Source organism: Arabidopsis lyrata (assembly GCF_000004255.2).
Source record: "Arabidopsis lyrata subsp. lyrata unplaced genomic scaffold ARALYscaffold_4, whole genome shotgun sequence".
In the NCBI taxonomy this organism is placed as follows: Eukaryota; Viridiplantae; Streptophyta; class Magnoliopsida; order Brassicales; family Brassicaceae; genus Arabidopsis; species Arabidopsis lyrata.
Genome location: NW_003302552.1, coordinates 19439025 through 19461029, shown reverse-complemented (window position 1 = coordinate 19461029; position 22005 = coordinate 19439025). Strand labels below are relative to the sequence as shown.

Below are 22005 nucleotides of genomic sequence, written 5' to 3'. Positions count from 1 at the left end.
CTCATACTGAAATCTAACAGTCGTAGAACCACCTTGAGGAAGATTGACGACTTTAGACCTGCGTAAAGGCCGAGATACATCAAACAAAACTTTGATCCTAACATACTCCAAAATTTGAGGTTTGTCCGGATCAAAAGCCACCACTTTGACCTCTCCAATCAGCTCCCCAAGAGCAGTAATAGCCGGAACCGTGTAGAAATTTATTGGTAAGTTCCAGAGCTGGACCCAAATTGGAATAAACTGTAGGTAATTTGCCGGAGGATGCTCATACCATCGATCCACAGCTAGAGACCAATCATTGAATGTATGAGTGCCTTTATCTAACACTTCCTGCAGATCGTGCTCATTATCAAAGATGAACTGAAACTTCTCATTTGATAAAGCAATCCCTTTCATCTTCCCTGGTTTTTGCCACTTCCTAGGCATGTTCCTGATAAGATTCTTCATCGGCTGACAATCCGGATTTAAGGTCCGACCAACCAAACTCATAGCATTCCTCTCCATTGACATAAACTCAGGGAGGTTCGGCATTTCAAACGGTAGATCTTCTTCTTCTTCTTCCAACGACATCGCCATAAGCGCCTTATCCATTGCAGATGACATAACTATAACCCCAAGCAAACTTCCTTCGGCAGAAAAGAGACACAAAGAGCGAAATTTTCTTCAAGAACTGATGAACTGAAACGAGAAACCTCAAACTTTTGAAGATATTCAAGCTAAAAGAAGCAAAAATGACGATAACAGGTGGATAGCGGCTAAAGGGAAAATGTTTTTCCTAACTAAAGTTCTCTTCTAAACCTAATGGAAGACACTAGATCAGAAAGAAGGTCTTAAGCCCAAAAGAGGGATATTCTTTTGAAGTAACTTATTAATCTAAATAAGCAGACAATCTACAAACTTCTTTGCATACTTTTCATATGTTTTTTATTTTTAAACGTGTATTTAATTATGACATACTATAATTCTTAAAAATTTGGTTTTAGCCTTTTTGGGAATGACCAATGCCTCGAATATACTAGTTGTAACATTTTATTACTTGGGCTATATTAATATAAATACACAGAAGACTTATAAATTAAGAATACACCTATAGTTTTTATATAATTAATTCTCTCTCATCAATTTATATAAATTGGACAAAAATACCCCTCCGTATATAACAAATTATTTAGCAATATAATAAAATTGTTATCGACGTATTTTATCTGATTCTAACGAATCAAATACATAAGTAAGAACATATTATGAGTTAACTGATTATCTATTAGGTTAGCATGATAACATAATATATATCGATAAGTTTATAAATATATCATGTTAAATCATATTGTATCGCGATAAGTTTATAATTTATGTAATAAATTTATATTTATCGTGGCAACTCATTTGTTATATCATATACAAATAACTAGTTACATATATTATAATATTTATGTGGATAACTATTCGATTAACATGTTAACAAGTATTTTATCGACATCAGAAATCAAATAAGAGAAAGAAAACTTGAAATAATCTACTGGGTTTTTTTTCAATTTCCTCGTCACAACTCTCTTTACCGTCTCCGAGATGCTCCATCTTCTCCCCCATCTGTGACAATTCCACTGCCGTGAGTCTAAGAGCAGGCGACGTTGCTTCCTTCTTCTCTTCTCCTTTAACCGCCGTCTTACTTCTCGTCTCCATCAAAGGATCCACCGTAGTAATAGTAACCACTAGCAGTGTCATAATTCCGGTGAAATCAAACTACTTCTCGTCTCCATCAAAGGATCCACCGGAATAGTAGTGACCACTACCTCGTTCTCATCCCCCTAATTGCCAATTTCATCTAATTCTTATCTACGATCATCAATTCAATTTCAATTCCCAGAAACTAGGGATGCTTATAAGATCCACTCTCATAACAGTTCTCTACAAGAAAGGATTAAAATAATCTCAAGCTTTGATTCTCCATCCAACATTTGTATATACTGTCCAATCCGGATCTTCTTCCTCCAAACCATTTATTTTCTTCTTTCTCATCTACTCTCTCTTTCTTCTTGCATAGATACCAGACAAAAGAGAGAAATATGAATGTTGAAGTTAAGGGCAAAATAGTCTAAATTTGTTGTACAGTAGACGATAAAATTGAAGAGGAGAGAGAACTAATTTTTCAATCTTATGTGGTCACCGCATATAGATTCTCTTATTATTTAAAAGAGGATATATTGAATAATCAAAAATTAGTTCTAGTGATTGAGTAAATTCTCGAATTTACTAGGCGGTTGTAATTCGATGTAGAAAAACGTTAAAGATGGCTTTGGTTAGTACTTAGTAGTGCAAAGTGCAAACAATTGACGTGTAAAATGAATTTAAAACAATACCAATAATTAAAAAAAAACTCTTAACATAAAATAAGAAATGGAAGGTTATTGACCACTAATTTGTTTTCAAACTATAATCATTCGTTATAATACACTTGTCTAATTTATAACCGAAGAAATGGTCTGTTTTTACTCCAACCTATAATCAAATTCACTATCCTTAGATGTTTACCGATAAAATAACAGAAACATCCATCAAAATTTTTGTCACAAAATATACATGCACTAAAACAGATTTGGTGAAATCTCAAACAGTTTTTTTTTTTTTAATCACAAACAGTCTTATTAAATCAAAATTTATCTATCATATAATAAATAAATAAAAATATCGGTGAGATAGAATATTGAACTCGAACAAAGAAAAAAAAAACAAAGTCAAAGTAAACGACAGCTTCCAAGTACGTAGTAACTACTGTATTAGAAAAAGAAATTGAGACCAAACTCCAACCTTCCTCACACTTTTTGGATAAGCTTCGCATCTATATTCCTCCTACTTCTCTCCATGTGCCATTCCTTGTTTTTCTTTTTCAATTCATAACACGGCACCGTCTAAATGCTTATCCACACTAAAATAAAATAGTCCCTTCCTTTTTTATATGATTTTTATTTCTATTATAATTCTCCGCGTTTTAAATATTAATAACACGAGATAAGCTACACGATACAATATCAAATCTAGTGGACACTGGTTTAACAATCAATATGTTTCACAAAAAAACTGGCGGACTATACACTTTTCTAGTATCCAAATTTAATTTTGAGCAATAATTTTTTTTCATAAGGTATATTTGTCTTTTTTTTTTTTCATCAATGTATATTTGTCTTTAACTCTCTTACTTGTAAGTATACTCCTAACTCTATTGTAAGGAAATATGTGTTCATATATAATAAAAGAACGTCGAAAAAAGATTTTTGTTTCCTATATTTGTTTTGATGTTCAAGTTTCGAATCAATTATACATACTCACACACACACACACACAAAAAAACTTATTTTCCTTGATGTTATTAGAATCTAGTGACATCTATGTTTATGCTTTCTTGAATTTCTTCAATTGCCCGTCATTACGCTACTAAAGAATTTCAAATAGTTTTGTTTGTTTAATATATAGATATACATATTGTTTTAGATTAGAAAACATCAAAACAAATACTATACTTGTTTTTTTCTATTCAATTGATGAAAATAAATGACGTTTTCATATTTGCTTTATTTATACTCAATGAAAACATTGCTTTCTTTTATGTGCATGGTACATGACATCCGTTATGTTTTACGACTGTTAATATTAATATTAGCCGACAAAAAAATATAAATATTAAAAACACCATGTGCATGATTAGTTGAAAAAACTAATTACAGCTTGTAAATGTTGTTTTATGAAGAATAAAATTAATGAACAAAACGAAAATTTAATTATGACTTTTGATGGGATCTACTTATAAATGACATTATGACAAACCATAACGCATGATTTACTATCAAAATGTAATTGCAGAACATTTTATATTCTTATCGATCATCAAATAAAACATTTATTTAAACGACAATATACTCCCTCCTTTCTTTCCTTGAAAGGACAAGCTCTTACCAAAACGAGAAAAAATTCGATATTTATCTAGAGCTCTGATTACTGAACATTCGACTAATCATACAGTTTACCTTTAATGGAAAACAGTACAAAAAAAGCAATAAATTGAATTATCTAATCACTAATTATATAGATTAACTTTATCCGTATAAAGCCAAAAAAAAAAAGAAAAGAAAAAGATTATCCTGAAATTAATCCACAGTCCCACGACTCGTTGGTGTTCCCAAATTTTTTTTTTTTAAAGAAGACCGCGTCTCTACGCTGACTTTCAAATTAGTCGCGTCGGTATAACTCCACACGCTTTTTCTCTCTATCCACATTTCTCTCTATAAATACTCTCCTCGTATCCTAAATACATTCATCTGAAAAAATATCAAATTCAAAATTTTAACACACAATAAAAAAAAATAAACACATTCACAAAAAAAAGAAATGGTTGATATGGATTGGAAGAGGAAGATGGCATCATCAGATTTACCAAACTCACCTAAGCTTTCTTCAAAGCTTCACGTAACTATTCCATCACCATTCAAAATCGTCCCTGTTTCGTCTCCGATCTCTTGTTCCGCACCAGCGCTTTGCTCTGCTTACGAGCTTTACCTTCGTCTTCCTGAGCTAAGAAAGCTCTGGTCATCTCGTGATTTTCCTACGTGGACGTCAGAGCCGATTCTTAAACCGGCTCTTCAAGCTTTGGAGATCAGTTTTAGATTAGTTTTCGCCGTTTGTTCTGATACTAGACCGTACATCAACCACCGTGAATGGAACCGGAGGTTAGATTCTCTCGTCACGAAGCAGATCCAGCTTGTAGCAGCGATCTGCGAAGAAGACGATGAAGAAGAAGGTGACTCGGCGGCTCCGGTCAGCGATGGACGGAGTTCGTTGAGTTTGTTACCACAGCTAGCTACGTGGAGGAGATCAGAAGCTTTAGGGAAGAAGATCTTATCTACGGTCGATAACGAGATGAGTCGGTGTAAGTACACGCTTGGACTCGGTGAACAAAACATCGCCGGGAAACCAAATCTCCGGTACGATGCGATTTGCCGACCTAACGAGATCTATAGCCTCAAGGATAATCCATTCGCAGATCATATCGATAATCAAGAGAATCAAACGCTCTATATCATTCATCAGATCCTCGAATCGTGGATCTACGCATCTGGAAATCTTCTGAATCGAATCGTCTCCAGTATCGAAGAAGAGAAATTCGAAAAAGCTTCGAACGATGTTTACTTGCTGGAGAAGATCTGGAAACTTTTAGCGGAGATTGAAGATCTTCATATGTTGATGGATCCGGAGGATTTTCTGAAATTGAAGAAGCAGTTACAGATCAAATCGACGGGGAAAAACGATGCGTTTTGTTTCAGATCTAAAGGATTAGTGGAGATGATGAAGATGTCGAAAGATCTGAGGCAGAAAGTACCGGCGGTGTTGGCGGTTGAGGTAGATCCAACCGGAGGACCGAGATTACAAGAGGCGGCGATGAAGCTTTACGCGACGAAGAGAGAGTGCGATAAGATTCATCTGCTTCAGGGGATGCAAGCGGTTGAAGCGGCGGCGAAGAGTTTCTTCTTCTCGTATAGGCAGCTAGTGGCGGCGATGATGGGAAGCGCCGAGACGAACGCGACGGCGAGTCAAGAGTCGTGTGACTCGTTGAGTCAGATATTTATGGAGCCGACGTATTTCCCGAGTCTTGACGCGGCAAAGACTTTCTTGGGAGAGTTCTGGAGTCATTTGGGATGATTCATTTTAAATTCCGCTGGTATTATTTATTTAAATTGGTGGTTTGGTTAATTTAGTTTGTAACATACCGAAATTTTTGGAACACTTGACGATCCATATTTGAATACAAATTCATTTTATAGTATGATCTATGATTTTTTTACAACGATAAACATTTACGAATATTGTAATCCATACTTTGAATTATCCACAAGTCGTAATTCAAATATGGGTGGTCTACTAACGAGTAACGACTAATCAATCTATATGCTCTGACTAATCGTCAACAAATCAGCACCTATCCTTTATACATGTTTTAGTGTATGAGAACAATTTCACTATCATGGTATTATAGTATCCAATATTCAATGATAATCTAACCAAAAAAAAAAAAAAAGCTAAACTAGATGCCGTGTAACACGAATCATTCAAACCGATGATGACTAAACAAAATCCTCAACACACCAAAGTATAATCAAAATTCAAAAGCAATGTATAAAACGACATTGCCTTTTTTCATTCAACAAATTTTATTAAGAGAAAGCCCAAAGGCTTTAGCCCACAAATGTGGTACATGACAAGAGGGTAAAACGACATTAAAACCAACCACCAAAAACTCAAGAAAGGTTTTACTTTTATCATACATGACATCCTGAAAGTTATATTAAATCAACCTTATGATAAAATTGTAGAAAAAGTTATATTTTTAAAATAGAGGACAAAAAAGTAAGAGATCAAGAAACAAGAGATGTCAATATCCACATTATGTAATGTTAAAGCTTGAAAATCTCAGTTTTTGAACAAACCTTTAAAGCTTTGATGCCGGGAACATTGTTCAATTCATTCTCTGTTAAGTCTGTCACAGACACTAAGAAATTTTTTGCTTGCCACAAGCGAAAACAAGCAGGTTTACAATTCTCAGAGATAGCTTGATCATTGAAAGATTGTGCAATGAGCTCAAACAATATTCCCCCAGCAGCCCTCTCTGCAAGCTAAGAAATTAGACAAGAATGACAACAACATCCAAGAGAAATACAGAGTAAACATGATTAAATCTCAAAGTAACAAAACTATAGAGCGTTTTGACAAGGGACATACCTTGTATCTAAGGTTTTTCGTCAGCTCACTGAACTGAGGGAACTGAGGAGATAAAGCGTTAGATAATATTGACCATTATTTGTTTAACATAAAAAAGTATGTATACTTCTCCACATCACAATTAATAGCTTCAATTATTTGTGAAATTTTTTTTTTTTTTTTTTTAGCATGAAATTTTGTATTTAATGTACAAAAATTGTATAAGTGCAAGAAGCCAATTTTGCTCTCCATAGAAAAATCACTCAAATTAATTGTAAGTGCAAGAAGCCAATTTTGCTCTCCATAGAAAAATCACTCAAATTAATGTACAAAAATTGTATAAGTGCAACATCCTTTCTCCATACAATGCACTTTTTAAACGTTTGGCCCAATACCAAGTCGAACAATGCAAGTTCATATTTATATTCACCAAGCGTGACGAAGTCATGCACATTGTTTGGCAACTCTATATTAGTCAGAGAGCGATTGTCCACATCTATTGTTAGAATTGATTGCCTCAACGGAGGTATGTCAAGTTGCATCTATTACTGTTGTGATAAGTAATCTACTTGTTTCTTTTAAGTGTCATTGGCATTTAAAAATGCCAACAAGTATTGTCTTCCACCCCTGAACTCCAATTGCCACAGAGTAAGGCAATTTACATTCATATTCGATTTTCAAGCATTTTCTCAAACATTAAACATCAACATTGATTCACCTCTGGCCACAAAAACGATTCTATCGTTAGTCCCTAAGAACTTTAAAAAGCATGTAGACTCAAAATCGCTGAGATTTTGAGTTGATTAATTTTAAATTCTGCTTGTATTTTTATTTTATATTAATTGAATTGGTGGTTTGGTTAATTTAGTTGTATAATACTAAAAATTTTAAAACATTTGACGATCTGTATTTGAATACAATTTATTTATTTATTTTTATTTTTCTTTGAATACAATTTCATTTTATATGATCTATGATTTTTGTACAAGCGATTACATTTAAGAATATCGTGATCCATACTTGAGTTGTCCCCAAGTCGTAATTGAAATATGGGTGGTCGACTAACGAGTAACGAACGAGACATATCTATGCTTTGACTAATCGTCAACAAATCAACACCTATCTTTTATAGATGTTAGTGTATGAGAAAAAAAACAATTTTAATATCATGGTACTATTATATTCAAAGTTCAATTTTAATATCATGGTACTATTATATTCAATGACGGCGGTGTATGTTATTGTTTTTTTTTTGGTAATTCCCCAGGAGAAAATGTCTCTCATGCTTTATTAAAATAAAAGAAAAAACAAATTACATACGGATACGCTTTGGTCGTGTTGACCCAAGGCTATCATCTCGCAAAATCGAGTCCAAATCAATCGGAAGAGAGTCAAAAGAATGTTATTTTTTTTTGTCAACCGCTTTTAATTAATGCTCAAAAGAGCCATTCCTGAGGAATGTTGTTTACATATGTGATATGATGCGGTTCGGTACGAATTTTTCGTGCCAAATTATCCGCTTTTACATTTGCACTACGAGAAATTAAAGATAAAGACAAATTTGAAAATTCCTCCTTGTCGCTCTGTAACTCCTCCAAATACACTGAAAATGTCGGCCATTCGGTTGGAGAAGACACCATCTTCACCAAGTCTGAACAGTCTGTGAAAAAAGCTACATCTTGGTTGTCTGCACCTATCATGCACTTCATCGCCCAAAGAAGAGCTTCCACTTCGGTATGTAAGGGAGAGAGACTTCTACGTATGTTGGCAGCTCCCATAGTTGGCGCCTCTCCATTTGCTGAAGTACATACCCAACCAGTACCTGAGAACTTATCATTTTCTTTCCACGATCCATCCACAAAACAACGATGGCCAGAATAGATAGTATCACGAGAAATATCCCTTACTCGAGGTCGAGTATCAAGAACCAAAGAACCTAAATTTTCAGTATGTAGCTCGACTTGAGCTGTCTGCCACGATTGTGCCTCTTTTTCTGCTAAACATAAAACTTCCTGTGGGTCCTTATCCACATTATCAAAAAATTTCTCATTTCGTGCTTTCCAGATATACCATATTATCCATGGATATGACGATGAATCGAATTCTGAGGGTATTCTCCAAACTAAGTGATCCAAATTAGCATAAATAGACGTCGAGGGAAACATGCCTGGAACCGTAGGAATCTGCGAAAGTTCCCAAATTTTCCGGGCAGGGTGGCATTCAAAAATTGTATGATTAATAGTTTCCACGTCCGCACCGCACCTTGCGCATCCTATGTCGCAATTTATCCCTCTTTTCCGCAAATTCTCTGTGACCGAAACACAGCCTGCTAACATTTGCCACAAAAAGTGTTGTAGCTTCGGCGGGCATTGCACTTTCCAAGTATGTGCTTTTAGTGATGTGATGTCCGGGCCAATAAACGGCAGAGAATTTTCCAGATTTTCTAGTCGGGCCGTATGATATTTAGATTTAACTGAATATTTTCCGGATTTTGTGAAATGCCAACCTAGAGTATCCTCCTTTGTTGGCGCACCCAAATGTAGAGCGCTTATCAGAGGGTCAAAAGAATGTTATTGTTATCCTACATTTCTATTCCATTGTTTTACTTAGTTTACTAATCTAAAATACGTCTCACTTAACCATTTAATATTAGTTATTAACAGAGTTTTATTGGGACTTTTGGTTAGTCCAAGAAAACATATAATGGGCCTAATTGTTGGCCCATTAGCACCTAACCTATCTCTTCTGTATCACATGCCTTCTCCCTCATTCCTCTAACGCTCACATCGGAAACCCTAAATCTCCACTCTCTTTTACCCGTTCTCAGAATCTTAACCATGGCGGCGGCGAGCGAGCACACCGTCTTGCAATTCGTGGCTCCTTCATCAACGGCGACGGCAACAACCTCTGTACTCACGGCGAGAATCCACCCTCTCGTTATCTTTAACGTCTGTGATTGCTTCGTGAGGCGTCCTGACTCAGCTGAACGAGTCATCGGAACTCTCCTCGGATCTATCTTACCTGATGGAACCGTCGATATCCGCAATTCATACGCCGTCCCTCACAATGAATTTTCTGATCAGGTTCGATTTCGATCTCTAAATCTCTCGTCCCTCTCGATTCCTCTATCGTTGTTTCTCTTGGAGATTCTAGATCTGTTTCTTAGCTGAAGATTTGCTTGTTAGAATGTGAGGTTTATAGGAGTAGTGTAGACGAATTTAGCTTATTCATACGTCTTTGGTCATTCCATTATGATTTTGCTAGTGAACATATTGTCAGCTTTCTTCTTTGAAAAACAAATTCGTTTCAGGTCAAATGTTAGCTTCACACCTAAAAGCTGTGACTTGTTATACGTTTTGAGGGTTATGGTTTCATATGGATGCAGGTTGCTGTGGATATTGATTACCACCACAATATGTTAGCTTCACATCTTAAGGTGAATCCCAAGGAAATTATTGTCGGCTGGTACTTCTCGTTTTCCACTCTTTAACTCTCATGATTAGTCTTATATCTTTGTCACACGATTCTTGTAGCTGTTTTTTGATGTGTTGGAAAACTGCTTTAGTGGTAGGTAGTTCTCATTTTGGAATAGCTGATTGAACAACTTATTGATTTGCAGGTATTCAACTGGTGCTGGGGTTAATGGCGGTAGTGCGCTGATTCATGAGTTCTATGCTAGAGAAGTTACCAACCCAATTCACCTAACTGTGGACACTGGCTTTACAAATGGTGAGGGTACCATAAAAGCTTTTGTCTCTTCAAACCTTTCACTTGGTGATCGACAACTTGCTGCACAATTTCAAGAGATTCCTGTTGATCTCCGTATGGTTGATGCTGAGAGAGTCGGATGTGAGTATTCTATCCTTTTCTTTATCTTCAATATCGAAATTTTATTTGTAACCAATGCTATATTCAAATTACATACAGTCCACAATTGTCTAAGTACTTCAGTTTCTGCATGCTTGATTCAGTATCTAGAGATAGTTTCCCTAACGATTGTGAATGAATTAATGGAATAGATGATCTTAGGTTGTGTCTATTCAGTAGATTAATGAACTGATCAGAAAACATCGTTTTGATCTGCAGTCAATGTCCTCAAGGCAACATCTGTTGACAAACTCCCAAATGACTTGGAAGGAATGGAGCTAACAATGGAGAGACTGTTAACTTTAATTAACGATGTCTACAAATATGTTGACAGCGTCGTGGTAAGCTTATGATATCTTGACTTTAAACTGACTGTTTATTATCCACCATAGATACATGATCTTTGATACAGAGTTTTAATAAAATTCCTCAGGAAGGTCAAACAGCTCCAGACAACAACATTGGACGATTCATTGCAGATGCAGTAGCCTCCCTTCCCAAATTACCTCCTCAAGTCTTCGATGACCTTGTGAACGATAGCCTCCAGGTAAAAAGATTGCAAAACTCAAAGCCAAAGCAAAACACTTCGTAAAAAACTAATGGTTGTTTCTTCTGTTGTTGCAGGACCAATTGCTTCTGTTGTACCTTTCAAGCATAACAAGGACACAGTTGAGTCTAGCGGAGAAGCTAAACACAGCTGCTCAAATGCTCTAATAAGCTTTGAAACACAAGGCTTTGCTAAAAATGTGGAATGCTGCTTTTTTGGTTTCAGTTTTTCTGTTAACAAGTTTTATGTAAGAATCAGCCTCTTGATGTAGTGTTCCTAAATTGCAATTTATAAAGAGACAAAAGACTCAGTTTCGTGAGTTAAGGTCTTTAAATGAGTTCTTTTTAGTTGGTAAGTCTAATTTTAAACAAGATACATAAAAATGAGCTTTGTTCTTTTTCTTTTCCACTTGTTATGTTGAATTTATGCTCAGAATTTTGATCATGGTCTCTCTCTCTCTTAGGTATGTTACATTGAAAGAGTATAGAAGCTTAGACACAATTCTTACTCCTTTCTCTTTTGTGTATCACGATTGGCCAATATATGTTGGATCTTACAAAACAGGCTTAATAGACACTATTGGAAGTTTGTTGGGTTAACATCCAAATACTACATAACATTTGCGATGGAAATCATTCAACATTTTTTCATTTGCTGCTTTTACTTAACAATAAACTAACACAATCAAATTTTATACCGGTTTTATTGTCTTTCTGATAGCAGATGTTAGTGTAGTATACGCCTGTTTCTCTGTCAACATACGTACTACATATGATGTATATACAGACATATACGACCGTAACCAGTACATATCAAAATGGAGAAGAATATGTGTAGGCCGGTGTGTAGATGGGTCAACATTAAAGACGTGCATGCACTTGTGATGTAAGTGAACAACTTGCATACATTGTTCAAAGTAATCTAACTTATCATTCCACTTCACCCACCTTCACTCTATGATTATTGGTCTCCGATCCATAGCCTTAGCTTTTTCTTTTTCTTTATACATTGACGTAGTATCATACGTATTATATATTAACCACTATATTAATATTCGAATCCTTTTCATAGTAGTTGTGGCCTGCTAAGCTGCTACTGTAGTAGGTCACATTTATTTAAAACCTCATAATTTACGATAATTTGCAATAGTCTCCTGATTTTATCAGTCGGACTAAACATAACACGGAGGAAACACATACTCGATGACTAGCTACTTAGGGATGGGTAGTACTCGACTTTTCAATACGATCGACATCATATTTTAGACCAAAATAATTCTTAAAACGTCCCTTGATAATATGTGTAACCAAAAGAACCACCCGTGAATGACATACATGATTACATGGTCCCGTTTTAAGCCCAACGATTCGGACAAGTTTATTTTCAAGCTACATAGATTAGTAATTAGTATAAAAAAAAAAAAAAAAAAAAAAAAAAAAAAAAAAAAAAAAAGTTAAAGACAAGCTAGATTATCGAGCCGTCTCCTCCATATTGTTTCGTGCAGGTGCAAAAGACAAAACAAACGACAAGCATACGGAGAGACGTACATACGTAAAAGTCTATTCGGGACTTTGTCTTTTCTATAAATATAATACAAAAACTGAAACAGTTGAAAAAATAGAATTATAAATTATGTTATTGAAAATTATTATAATTTTTATCCTAGGTATAGCTTTTTAATTTATTAATGATTTGTTGTTTATATATGACTCAGCTGACAATAGTTTTTCTTTCTTCTAATCCCTCATATAGTAGTAGTGGTGGTGATGCTTATTTTTTAATCATGGGCATTTATTAGAATAATATATTTTTATGTGAAAATACTGTCAGCTGTCCATTTTTATTATTCAATTTATTTTTGGTAAAAAAAATATACTAGCTAGTTACTAGAGGGTTGGATTCTTTCTTTTGTCACCAATTTAGGTTTGGGTTCGATGCATTTACATGACATAATGGGGTTCAATCTAGAAAATTCTTGTGTCTTATTTATCAAAAATAACAATACTGATTTTGATCATCCGTGAACCTAAAAGATGCAGAGTGCATGGCAAGTAAGTACCTAATACATTACTTAATTTATAGTGAACCAATCATGTTAATTAATCTACCTTAATTATGATCACCCTTTGCTTGTGATAGTCTCGCTGAGATAATTTATTATGACCGTTGTTTTCAGTTGAAATTATCTAGTTGGATCTATATATAATAAACCATTATCTATTTTTATGTGTAAATAATATAATTTATATATATACCGTTGATGAACCAACTAAATTTGTTGTGTTTTTGACATTCTACATAAACCTCCATTTACTTCATTCATTCTGGCATGGAGGAGATATCAATTATCAAAATGTCCCATGTCAAATGATTCGTAGAGAGTTGATAAACTTTCTTTTTAATAACACGACGACATTTGGAAAGAAATCATTACGCTGATGAATGAACATAGCTGGAAAAACGGAACTTGAGAAAGAAATCAAAAGAATGGGATAATTTTTATTTAAGCCGTATAATTTGATGGAGAAGTGAAGAATAAAATGAATATGACGAACACTGCCTTGGTTCAAAGTATGTTACATGCATTTAGTTTGCGGTACATGAACCCACCTTATATGCTACTTAAAATAATTATACAAATAGTATATGCACCAACGAAGGTCTTGTCAAAGGTTTGACTTATGTTGTGATAATGTATAAATTATTCGAGAATATGAAATTCTTATTTTTATTTGGGAATGTATATATACAATATATGTCACGCGTGAGATAAATCAAGGTCGCACAAAATTGTGGCATTTCAAAGGTCATCCCCACATCCGATATGCGTGGGTGCACGCATAAAATGCGAATTTAAAACTTAATATATTTTTTTTTTTTGAATAACTGCGGGTTTTCCAAAGGCTTCCTAGGCCCAAAGACTAATCCTACGAGACTGGCAATTCCCCTATGTAAACCTGCCATAATATTTTACAATATGACTTTATCAATTTCGACATACATATGTATATTTCACGTTTCTTGACATGTAGGTCTACTGCCATGTTCAATTTGTCTATAACTTGTGTATGATCTCTAAATTAAAGCATCATTATTGGTCTTCTAATTTCCTTGATGAGGGATGTTAAATTCGAATATGTAACTATAGCTGACTTGATGGGTGAGGTTTAATCAATATAGCCACAATTGATTTGGTGGATTGAAACTTATCTACTTTAAGATTTCTTTAGAAAATTTACAATAACAATGTTGAGGTGAGGAGAGTATATATGTGCTTTTACGTTTTTGTGATTTTAAACGGTTGACGCTTTTCTTGATGGTGATCATAGTTACGCCTTAAGGTAGCACAAACGCATTGGTCGACTGGTCGTCATCAAATTTTGTAATTAAAACTTAGCTAATGTTATGTTTATAAAAATGGTATGCATCGTTTCAAAAAATCTTAGCAACTACTAAAGAAAAAAAAATCGTGCATGTAAGTTTTATTATATAAGAAAATTAATTAAATTATATATATTTTAATATCCATTAATCAAAATTTATAGTTATTATAATGATAAAGCATTGATTTTTTTTTTTTAATTCCTTATGCACTAACTGTATTTATTTTGTTTCTTCTGTCAAGATTTAAGAATCAGAAATTATATAAACTAATAAAAATTTTGAATTAGAAAATGCCCGACTTTCTGTCTGAACTGAAACATGATCTGGTCCATTACAGGAGTACATCACCGGACAATAGTGGTCGACGAGACATATCGAGAAAGTCTCTTTTATTTCTTCCCTTTTTCTTCCTTTTTATAGAATTTTTGTAGGACGAAAAGTAGTAACTAGTTCAAAGCATTAGAACAAAACATCATTTCTTGCTTTCGTGTTTATCTGTAATAGTTTTTTAAAATATGAAATTGACTATATTGTTCGAAAATATTTTTTTTTAAACATAAACACTTAAGGCAAACAAAAGCTTTTTTACTAGTTAATTATAAAATTATTTTGACTAAACACCAATTGCGATAGTTTAGTGGTTTTAAGATGATTCATTACATGCCTAATGGTTATGATGTTGTATTCACATAATTTATGTTAGTTTGTGTCGATCATTGTGCAAATTTAATATTATATATAAATATTGATATATTAATTTTGTTTAGCTATATAGTTATGTGATGGATTATATTTTGTGTAGCTAGCGATCATTTTTTCTTTGAGGGAATGATGTAAACAATATATAGAAATATGAAAATCAGAATCATTTAATGGGTTTTGATGTGATCAGAAAAAAAAAGAAGAAGGAGAAGTTCTCTGAGTGGAAAGGACAAGATCTTTTTTGCCAACAATCAGAAAGAACTTTTAATAATAAATAAACAAAAGTATTTTCAAACAATAAATAAAGAAAATATATATAGAATGAAATAGCTTAATAAACAAAATTGTATTTGGAAAGCGGCGTCCTTCGAAATGGGTGGATAGCCAAGTGTACCTTTTCTGTTTTATTATTGGGATTATTACATATTATGCCATTTTTGACACACCATTTTTTAAATCTGCCACTAATCGAATTGGTTTGTAGAAATGCCATTTTCAGCAGAGTAAATAGACGTTTCTGCTCTTGAAACTCTGTGAGTAGATCGGAGGATCTGCCAGCCATATCACCACTCATTTTCTCGCACTTCATTTCCTTTTTGACAAGAAATCCCCTATCTTGTGTGTAGTCGAAAATCAAGTAATGAAAAATCCAAATTATGATTACAAGGCTTTTGCTTAAGTCTCTTCTTTTCGTCCTTTCAGATGGCATTTCGCTTAGTCTTGTCATTCCTTCCGTCATGCTACTGTCATTTCCAACATCTTTCACTTCATTATTTCTCATTAACCAATTTATAAAAACCAAATTTGTTAATACTAAATCGTAATCACCCCTATAGAAGGGAACCCAAACAAAAGATGAATCAAACACAATGATTATACCAGAAGAACCAACACATAAAGGAGTACCAGAAGGTTTACTAAACCCTAATCACATCTACCAAAGGGAACCCAAACAATGAATCACCAAGAACACTGACCATAACAAAAGAAACAAAACATAAACATGGAGAAGAAGAAGGGTTACTAAACCCTAATGACTGCTACCGAGGAGAACCCAAACATACCATACAACTAGTAAATCCATAATAGAATTCACACAAAATATATCCATGGAAAGCCGTAAATGGACACAGGATTAAGTAGAATAAGGGGTAAAAAAATAACATGTTGATACATAGGGATAAGTAGAATTGGAAGCATCTGTTGGAATATCACATGTTTTCTTGTAGTGATAGTCGACCGTACCGACGATCAAAGGAGAACCGGTGACTTCATTCTCAAAGCCACCAAAGTCGAAACAGATCGGGACACAACTGAAATTAGATTCAAACTGCTAATACAAATCAGCATCTTTCTCCAAAAGATCGAATCCAGATCTAAACCTTAACTTAAACCAAACACACCAATTGATTATCCGGCGCCGCCGTCTCCAGAACACGCCTGAAGCCGGAGACATCACAAAAGAACTCATCACTAATCCGAGGTCAACAACATCGCTTTTCACCGATCAAGCGACAACCCATCACCAATAACCAACAATGGAAAGTGATCTTCTTCGATGCCGAGGCTCCGAAAGCCAGAGAAAAACCGAAGACGATGAACTCTCTTTTCTCTCTCTCCAATTCTGGTTTTTGTCGAAAATAATTGTTTTTGTTTTTTAATCGTAAATCACAGAGTTATATGAACAAGGCAAAATCGTCATTTTGATTAACTAGAAATGGCAAATTTGAAATGCCTCGTGAGAAATGGCTAGATGTACAAAGACCATCGAAAAAAGTCCATAGCTCGTAATTAACTCTTTATTATTTTGTACCAACAAAATTTGTCAAAACGATCATTTTTTCATCTCTTTCGATCATTTCAAAAACTATCTTCAAATTTTGTTGTAGAACTAAAAAATCCTCCTACGTTTCGCTTTTCATTATTTTCTTCTTTGCTTCCATCATATTCATGCTCTCACACACCACAATATTTTACACGTTTATCGATTAACCATTAATATATAAACTCCTAAATTATATATATATATATATATATATATATATTTTTGATAACTCATGGGAATCTCAGACCTATGGAGGGGTCCAGACTAATCCTCTGGGGGAGGTGCAGCCCACATATAGACTCTCTCTCCGGGTATGCAAATGGGCCGAAAGCAAGGGCTCATATCCATGTGACCAAGTGGAGATCTAGCAATTGCGCGCTTGCGGGGAATCGATCCCTGGCCTAGACCAACAGGGCAACTCCTCCACAAGTGGCAACTACTAGACCAAGAACACTTGGTTAACTCCTAAATTATATATGATCAAATATATTGTGATTGGTTATTTCTGTTCTTTTTGTGAGCTCGTCCAAAATCGTTTCTGGTCCAAGATCTGCAAGTTATTTGCCAAAAACAAAAAGTTTTGATCCTATCGGTTTGGTCCAATATGGTTTCTTATAGGTTAATAATTTCGGCTCATCAAATATCCCAAAATGTCACCAAATGTCCATTATTATTAAGCCTGAATTATCTTCTTTTTTTTTTTTTTTTTTTTTTCCCGCAAGCCTGAATTATCTAAACTTCGAGATATCCTAGACTTAAATGTTGATATAGACACCAGCTTGTAAAGTGATGCAAATATCTAAAGTTAAATTGGTTGCGATGCTGATTTGTAATTCCATGCATGGATTAATATGCTATCCCGTCCAATAAACTATAATGGCAAATTTTTTTTTTATCAGTTATTACTGTATATAAATTTAATTAAATCAGATTGTTACTAAAAGAGAACTGGATATTTCGTCCATAATATTCTTTTGTTCAGTAAATTAAAAAAGAATACTAGCATTTATATGATTAAACCCGTCAGAAAATTATGGACCGGAGCTTCTCATCTCTGGCTGGTTCTAAACTGTCAAAATGGGTCGCATGTATCCACTTGTTATTTATAATAAATCAGTTAGTGTATATAGTATCATCTATTGACAATTTATTTTACTTGAAGTCACTAACATTTTCGTAGAACATATCTTAATTTGATTATTGATTTTTTTAATACATAGTACATTCCACGTACTGCAAATACAAGCTTCGCTTGTCAACCTGTCACACACGTGGTAGATCTCAAAGCTTCGAAATAATATATAGCGTTAAAGAATTGACCTAACAAAGTACAAACTAATAGATCAACAACTAAATTATGTTATAGATTCATAATTCCAGAATAGTTAAGTGTTCCCGCCTTTTAAAAGGCGAGTGATGATAAAAAAAAGTTGCAAAGTAGACGCAAATATATATATAGTAATATAATTAATAAGTAACGCCTGATTGATTATGGTTTTTTCCTATAACTCTGATATTGATTATGGTTTGAATATAAATTTAGAATTTAATAATTTATGGTCTATATATATCATAAATGTGATGTACTGGTGTATTTATTTGAAGTAACAGTCTTTCGTTCACATCCACAGTTTTATTTGAGTTCAAATATGTATGTATTACAGACGACAAAGTGATATCGAAGAAAAACAAAATTTTCTTGTTTTAACACTATAGACGAAAGATCTTTTTAAGTAAAGATATTATTAATATTTACCAGGACAGAAGAAAAAGAAATTGAGGTATTTCTGGAAATAATTATCAAATATTATATATATCTAATATGGGTGTCGATAACTATCAAAATTAAATAAAATGTGGGAGTCAATAATCGTCAAGAACGATCCGAGTCAAAAACAGTTCATGTAGTATAGTAATGTTTATCATGTGTCAATCCCAACTCAACCAAACTCAAGTAACGTAAACTATCCGTCCGATGAACATGAATAAACGACTGGAGTGCCAATCCAACGGTCAGATCACTAATCACTTCAAGTGGCAGTTTGCAAATAATAAAAATCTCAAGACGCCGACAAAAACGAAAATGACGGTTAACGAGAATCTTCGTGTAATAATTGCAGAAACCGACACTTTATGTCAAAGTTAGCTCAAACATAAGCTATGATTAGGATTTTCTAATTTATACATTAGTTTAGTTAATAAAATAAACACACTTGAAATGTTGTGACAGTGGCCAAATCACTTGGTACTAGACTGTATCAGATGAATATGAGATTCCTCACGCCGACTTTTATCGGGATTTTAGGAATGACAACCCATTAACAGTGTGATTAATTAAAACACACTTGCTAATTATCTCAATTTTCTCTCGGTGAGTAATAGTTTATTATTTTGTTACTTGATCTGTCTTTTACTCTTTTAGTCTGTATTGTTGGTGTATAATATCATATAAGACAAATGCTACCAAAAGTGCATTACAAGTCTTCTTTGTTCACATACCCCATGCAAATCTCTCGGAATTCCAAGGACGTAGTTTTAGAAGTGTCTTTAATCTTGTACAGATAAAATCTTTTGGATTTGAGAATCTCAGCTCCCATTCGGTCAAAGATTCATGCAATTTCTATCTTACTCTTACCTCAAATACACCAAACCAGATTTTGTTAGATAGTGATATGAATATCAATTGTCGCTATAACTTATATGATATCTTATAATATCTGGTAACAATCATAAACTCAAAACCTTAAATGCAAATTAGTTTATATCAATAACATAAACACCATAAATAGTTTATCACGTTTGCATAAAATACACTCATATAGATCGAACCCGAATATCTTTTCAATGTAACTGAAGCCTCTTCCAAATCAAATTCGAAATCCATGCTTTTAACTTTTAAGATGCAACTTTCTCTGAAGGGCAACGATTACGTACACTCGATATAAAAACAAAACTTTCATTAAATTGCTGCTTTATTTAATTTTTCCTTTCGCATAAGGGTTTTAATTTCCACCACATACCGATTTTTAGTAACCGGCCACGAATGTAACCTTTTATAAATGTAGAACACGTTAATTTCCATTGTCTTTTACAAAAAAAATACAAAACATTAATCGTACGTCAATGACGCAGTTTAAGTCTATATACTATGATACTAGCTCGTCCGTTACATGTTGATCCGACCCGGCCCATACACTTTGGTTTGCTATTCCTCTCACACACTGACCTGTGCAATGTGCATGTATGCCATGTAAGAAATGAAACTATGCCTGTCCTTGCCACGTGGATTCACTGGTCTGGAGAGAGCCTGCAATAAACTTTGGGATTTCATGATATCAATTGTTTGTGGACTTCAATGCAAACCTCTTTCATTATAGAGATATTCTCTTTGATATGAAGCAAGCAACAGTAACCGAATAATAATAACAACTCGCTGTGACTAGTCTATAGTCTATAGTCTAGAATCTAGATTACCTTTCCAATATACGTTTCTCGTCACTAATACAAATCCTTTTGTTCATTGGATTATTGAGATTTATGGAGGTTTAAATGTTGGCAGCAAAGTCAGAGAGTGTTAAATGTTAACCCATTGCAGACAATATTTTATCTTCTAAATGTTTCATAACATATAAGAGCATCAGCAGTGGCACAAGCAGGTGGGTGTGAGTCTTGGGGTGTAGGTATTAAAAAAACCAAAAAATTGTCTCTCTCTTCACACCCGGGTGTAAGTTTACACTCGGGTGTAACACTTTTTCTCTCTATCTCTCTCTTTCTTTTTCTTTCTCTTTTCTCTTTTGCTTTAAATTATAATACTAAAAAAATACTTACACCCACACAAACACATTTGCCACTGCTGATGGTCTAAGGGCATATGCAAGGGTGCATCTTTGAAGTTTGATCTTAAGGGAGAGAAAATATTAAAATATTGTAAGAGGTTTAATTAAGATCTTTTGTAAAGTAAGTGATTATTGGTAGAACATGTTTAGATCATAGGAATTGATTTGAAATTGAAATAATGTAAGATCATTAGTTTACAATTTTAAAAACTTTAAGAAATAACTTTTAAATTGCAAACTTAAAAAACTTATACTAAAATAGATTTGAAAATAAAAAGAAACACAAAATATAATATCACATTTTTATGAAAGAAAAAAGAACATTAAAGATATAAATAAAAAAACAAACAAACAAACATATTATTTAATTAAACCCTAGCATAGATTTCGGATCGAAGGAGAAATGAAATGTTTTTTTCCTTTGCAAAAATTCGTAGCCAATAATGAAGCGCCACGTCACGCTAAAACTGGGCCAAGAACAGTTCTACAACAAGAACAGATCTACAACAGATCTAACACTATTCACAATATTTTCTATTTGTAAAAGACTAAGAAACCTAAGTGTTCTCCCTTTAAATATGGCCTAAGAGTGTAATTCCACCATTTTGCACACAAATTAAAAAAAAACATTTAATTTTTTTTTATCCTTTATTAATACACACTAAAATCGTTTCTCTCTCTAATTAATAAATTAAAAACAGAGATAAAACTAAAATTTGATTTTAAAATTACATTGAAATCACAAAACGACACTCTTTATGAAACAAAAATAAAACTTCAAAACGACACTTTTCGTGAAACAGAGAGAATATAGTTTAGATATACATTTTGTTTCGAGTTTCCACAAATTTATAATTTTGATTGTTTGATTGCTTTCAATATTTTCTATAGAAATTTCAGTTTCTGTTTCATAAAATATTGGTAAAGTTATTTTTCTGTTTAAAAAAGTAATATCATAAGAAAAATAACACCTAATATATTTTGAGTCATAGAAATAAATTTAAATTGATCATATCATTAGAGTTTAGTGGATTTTATAACATATTGATATATAAGAAATTCTTAATAAAATTTTTAAAGTGTCATGATAACAGTAT

At 33.6% G+C, this 22005-nt stretch overlaps 2 protein-coding genes across 2 annotated transcripts; both read left to right on the top strand.

The window, feature by feature from the left end:
• Positions 1 to 4326: 4326 nt before the first annotated feature.
• Positions 4327 to 5818, top strand: LOC9315903 (nematode resistance protein-like HSPRO2). The gene has a single exon (XM_021028033.1). The coding sequence runs from the start codon at positions 4384 to 4386 to the stop codon at positions 5689 to 5691; it is 1308 nt and encodes a 435-aa protein (XP_020883692.1). The 5' UTR covers positions 4327 to 4383; the 3' UTR covers positions 5692 to 5818.
• A 3697-nt stretch (positions 5819 to 9515) lies between these two features.
• LOC9317755 (eukaryotic translation initiation factor 3 subunit F) lies at positions 9516 to 11562 on the top strand. The gene is made up of 6 exons (XM_002881643.2): positions 9516 to 9830; positions 10133 to 10212; positions 10367 to 10596; positions 10834 to 10955; positions 11048 to 11161; positions 11239 to 11562. The coding sequence occupies exons 1-6, from the start codon at positions 9585 to 9587 to the stop codon at positions 11326 to 11328; spliced, it is 882 nt and encodes a 293-aa protein (XP_002881689.1). The 5' UTR covers positions 9516 to 9584; the 3' UTR covers positions 11329 to 11562.
• The last annotated feature ends 10443 nt before the right edge of the window (positions 11563 to 22005 follow it).

What these genes read in the sequence shown, in the direction of transcription:
- LOC9315903 (XM_021028033.1), top strand. Translation starts at nt 4,384, where the DNA reads ATGGTTGATATGGATTGGAAGAGGAAGATGGCATCATCAGATTTACCA.
- LOC9317755 (XM_002881643.2), top strand. Translation starts at nt 9,585, where the DNA reads ATGGCGGCGGCGAGCGAGCACACCGTCTTGCAATTCGTGGCTCCTTCA. An exon ending in ACAATGAATTTTCTGATCAG is followed by an intron (nt 9,831 to 10,132) that starts GTTCGATTTCGA and finishes ATATGGATGCAG; the next exon opens with GTTGCTGTGGATATTGATTA. An exon ending in TGATGCTGAGAGAGTCGGAT is followed by an intron (nt 10,597 to 10,833) that starts GTGAGTATTCTA and finishes TTTGATCTGCAG; the next exon opens with TCAATGTCCTCAAGGCAACA.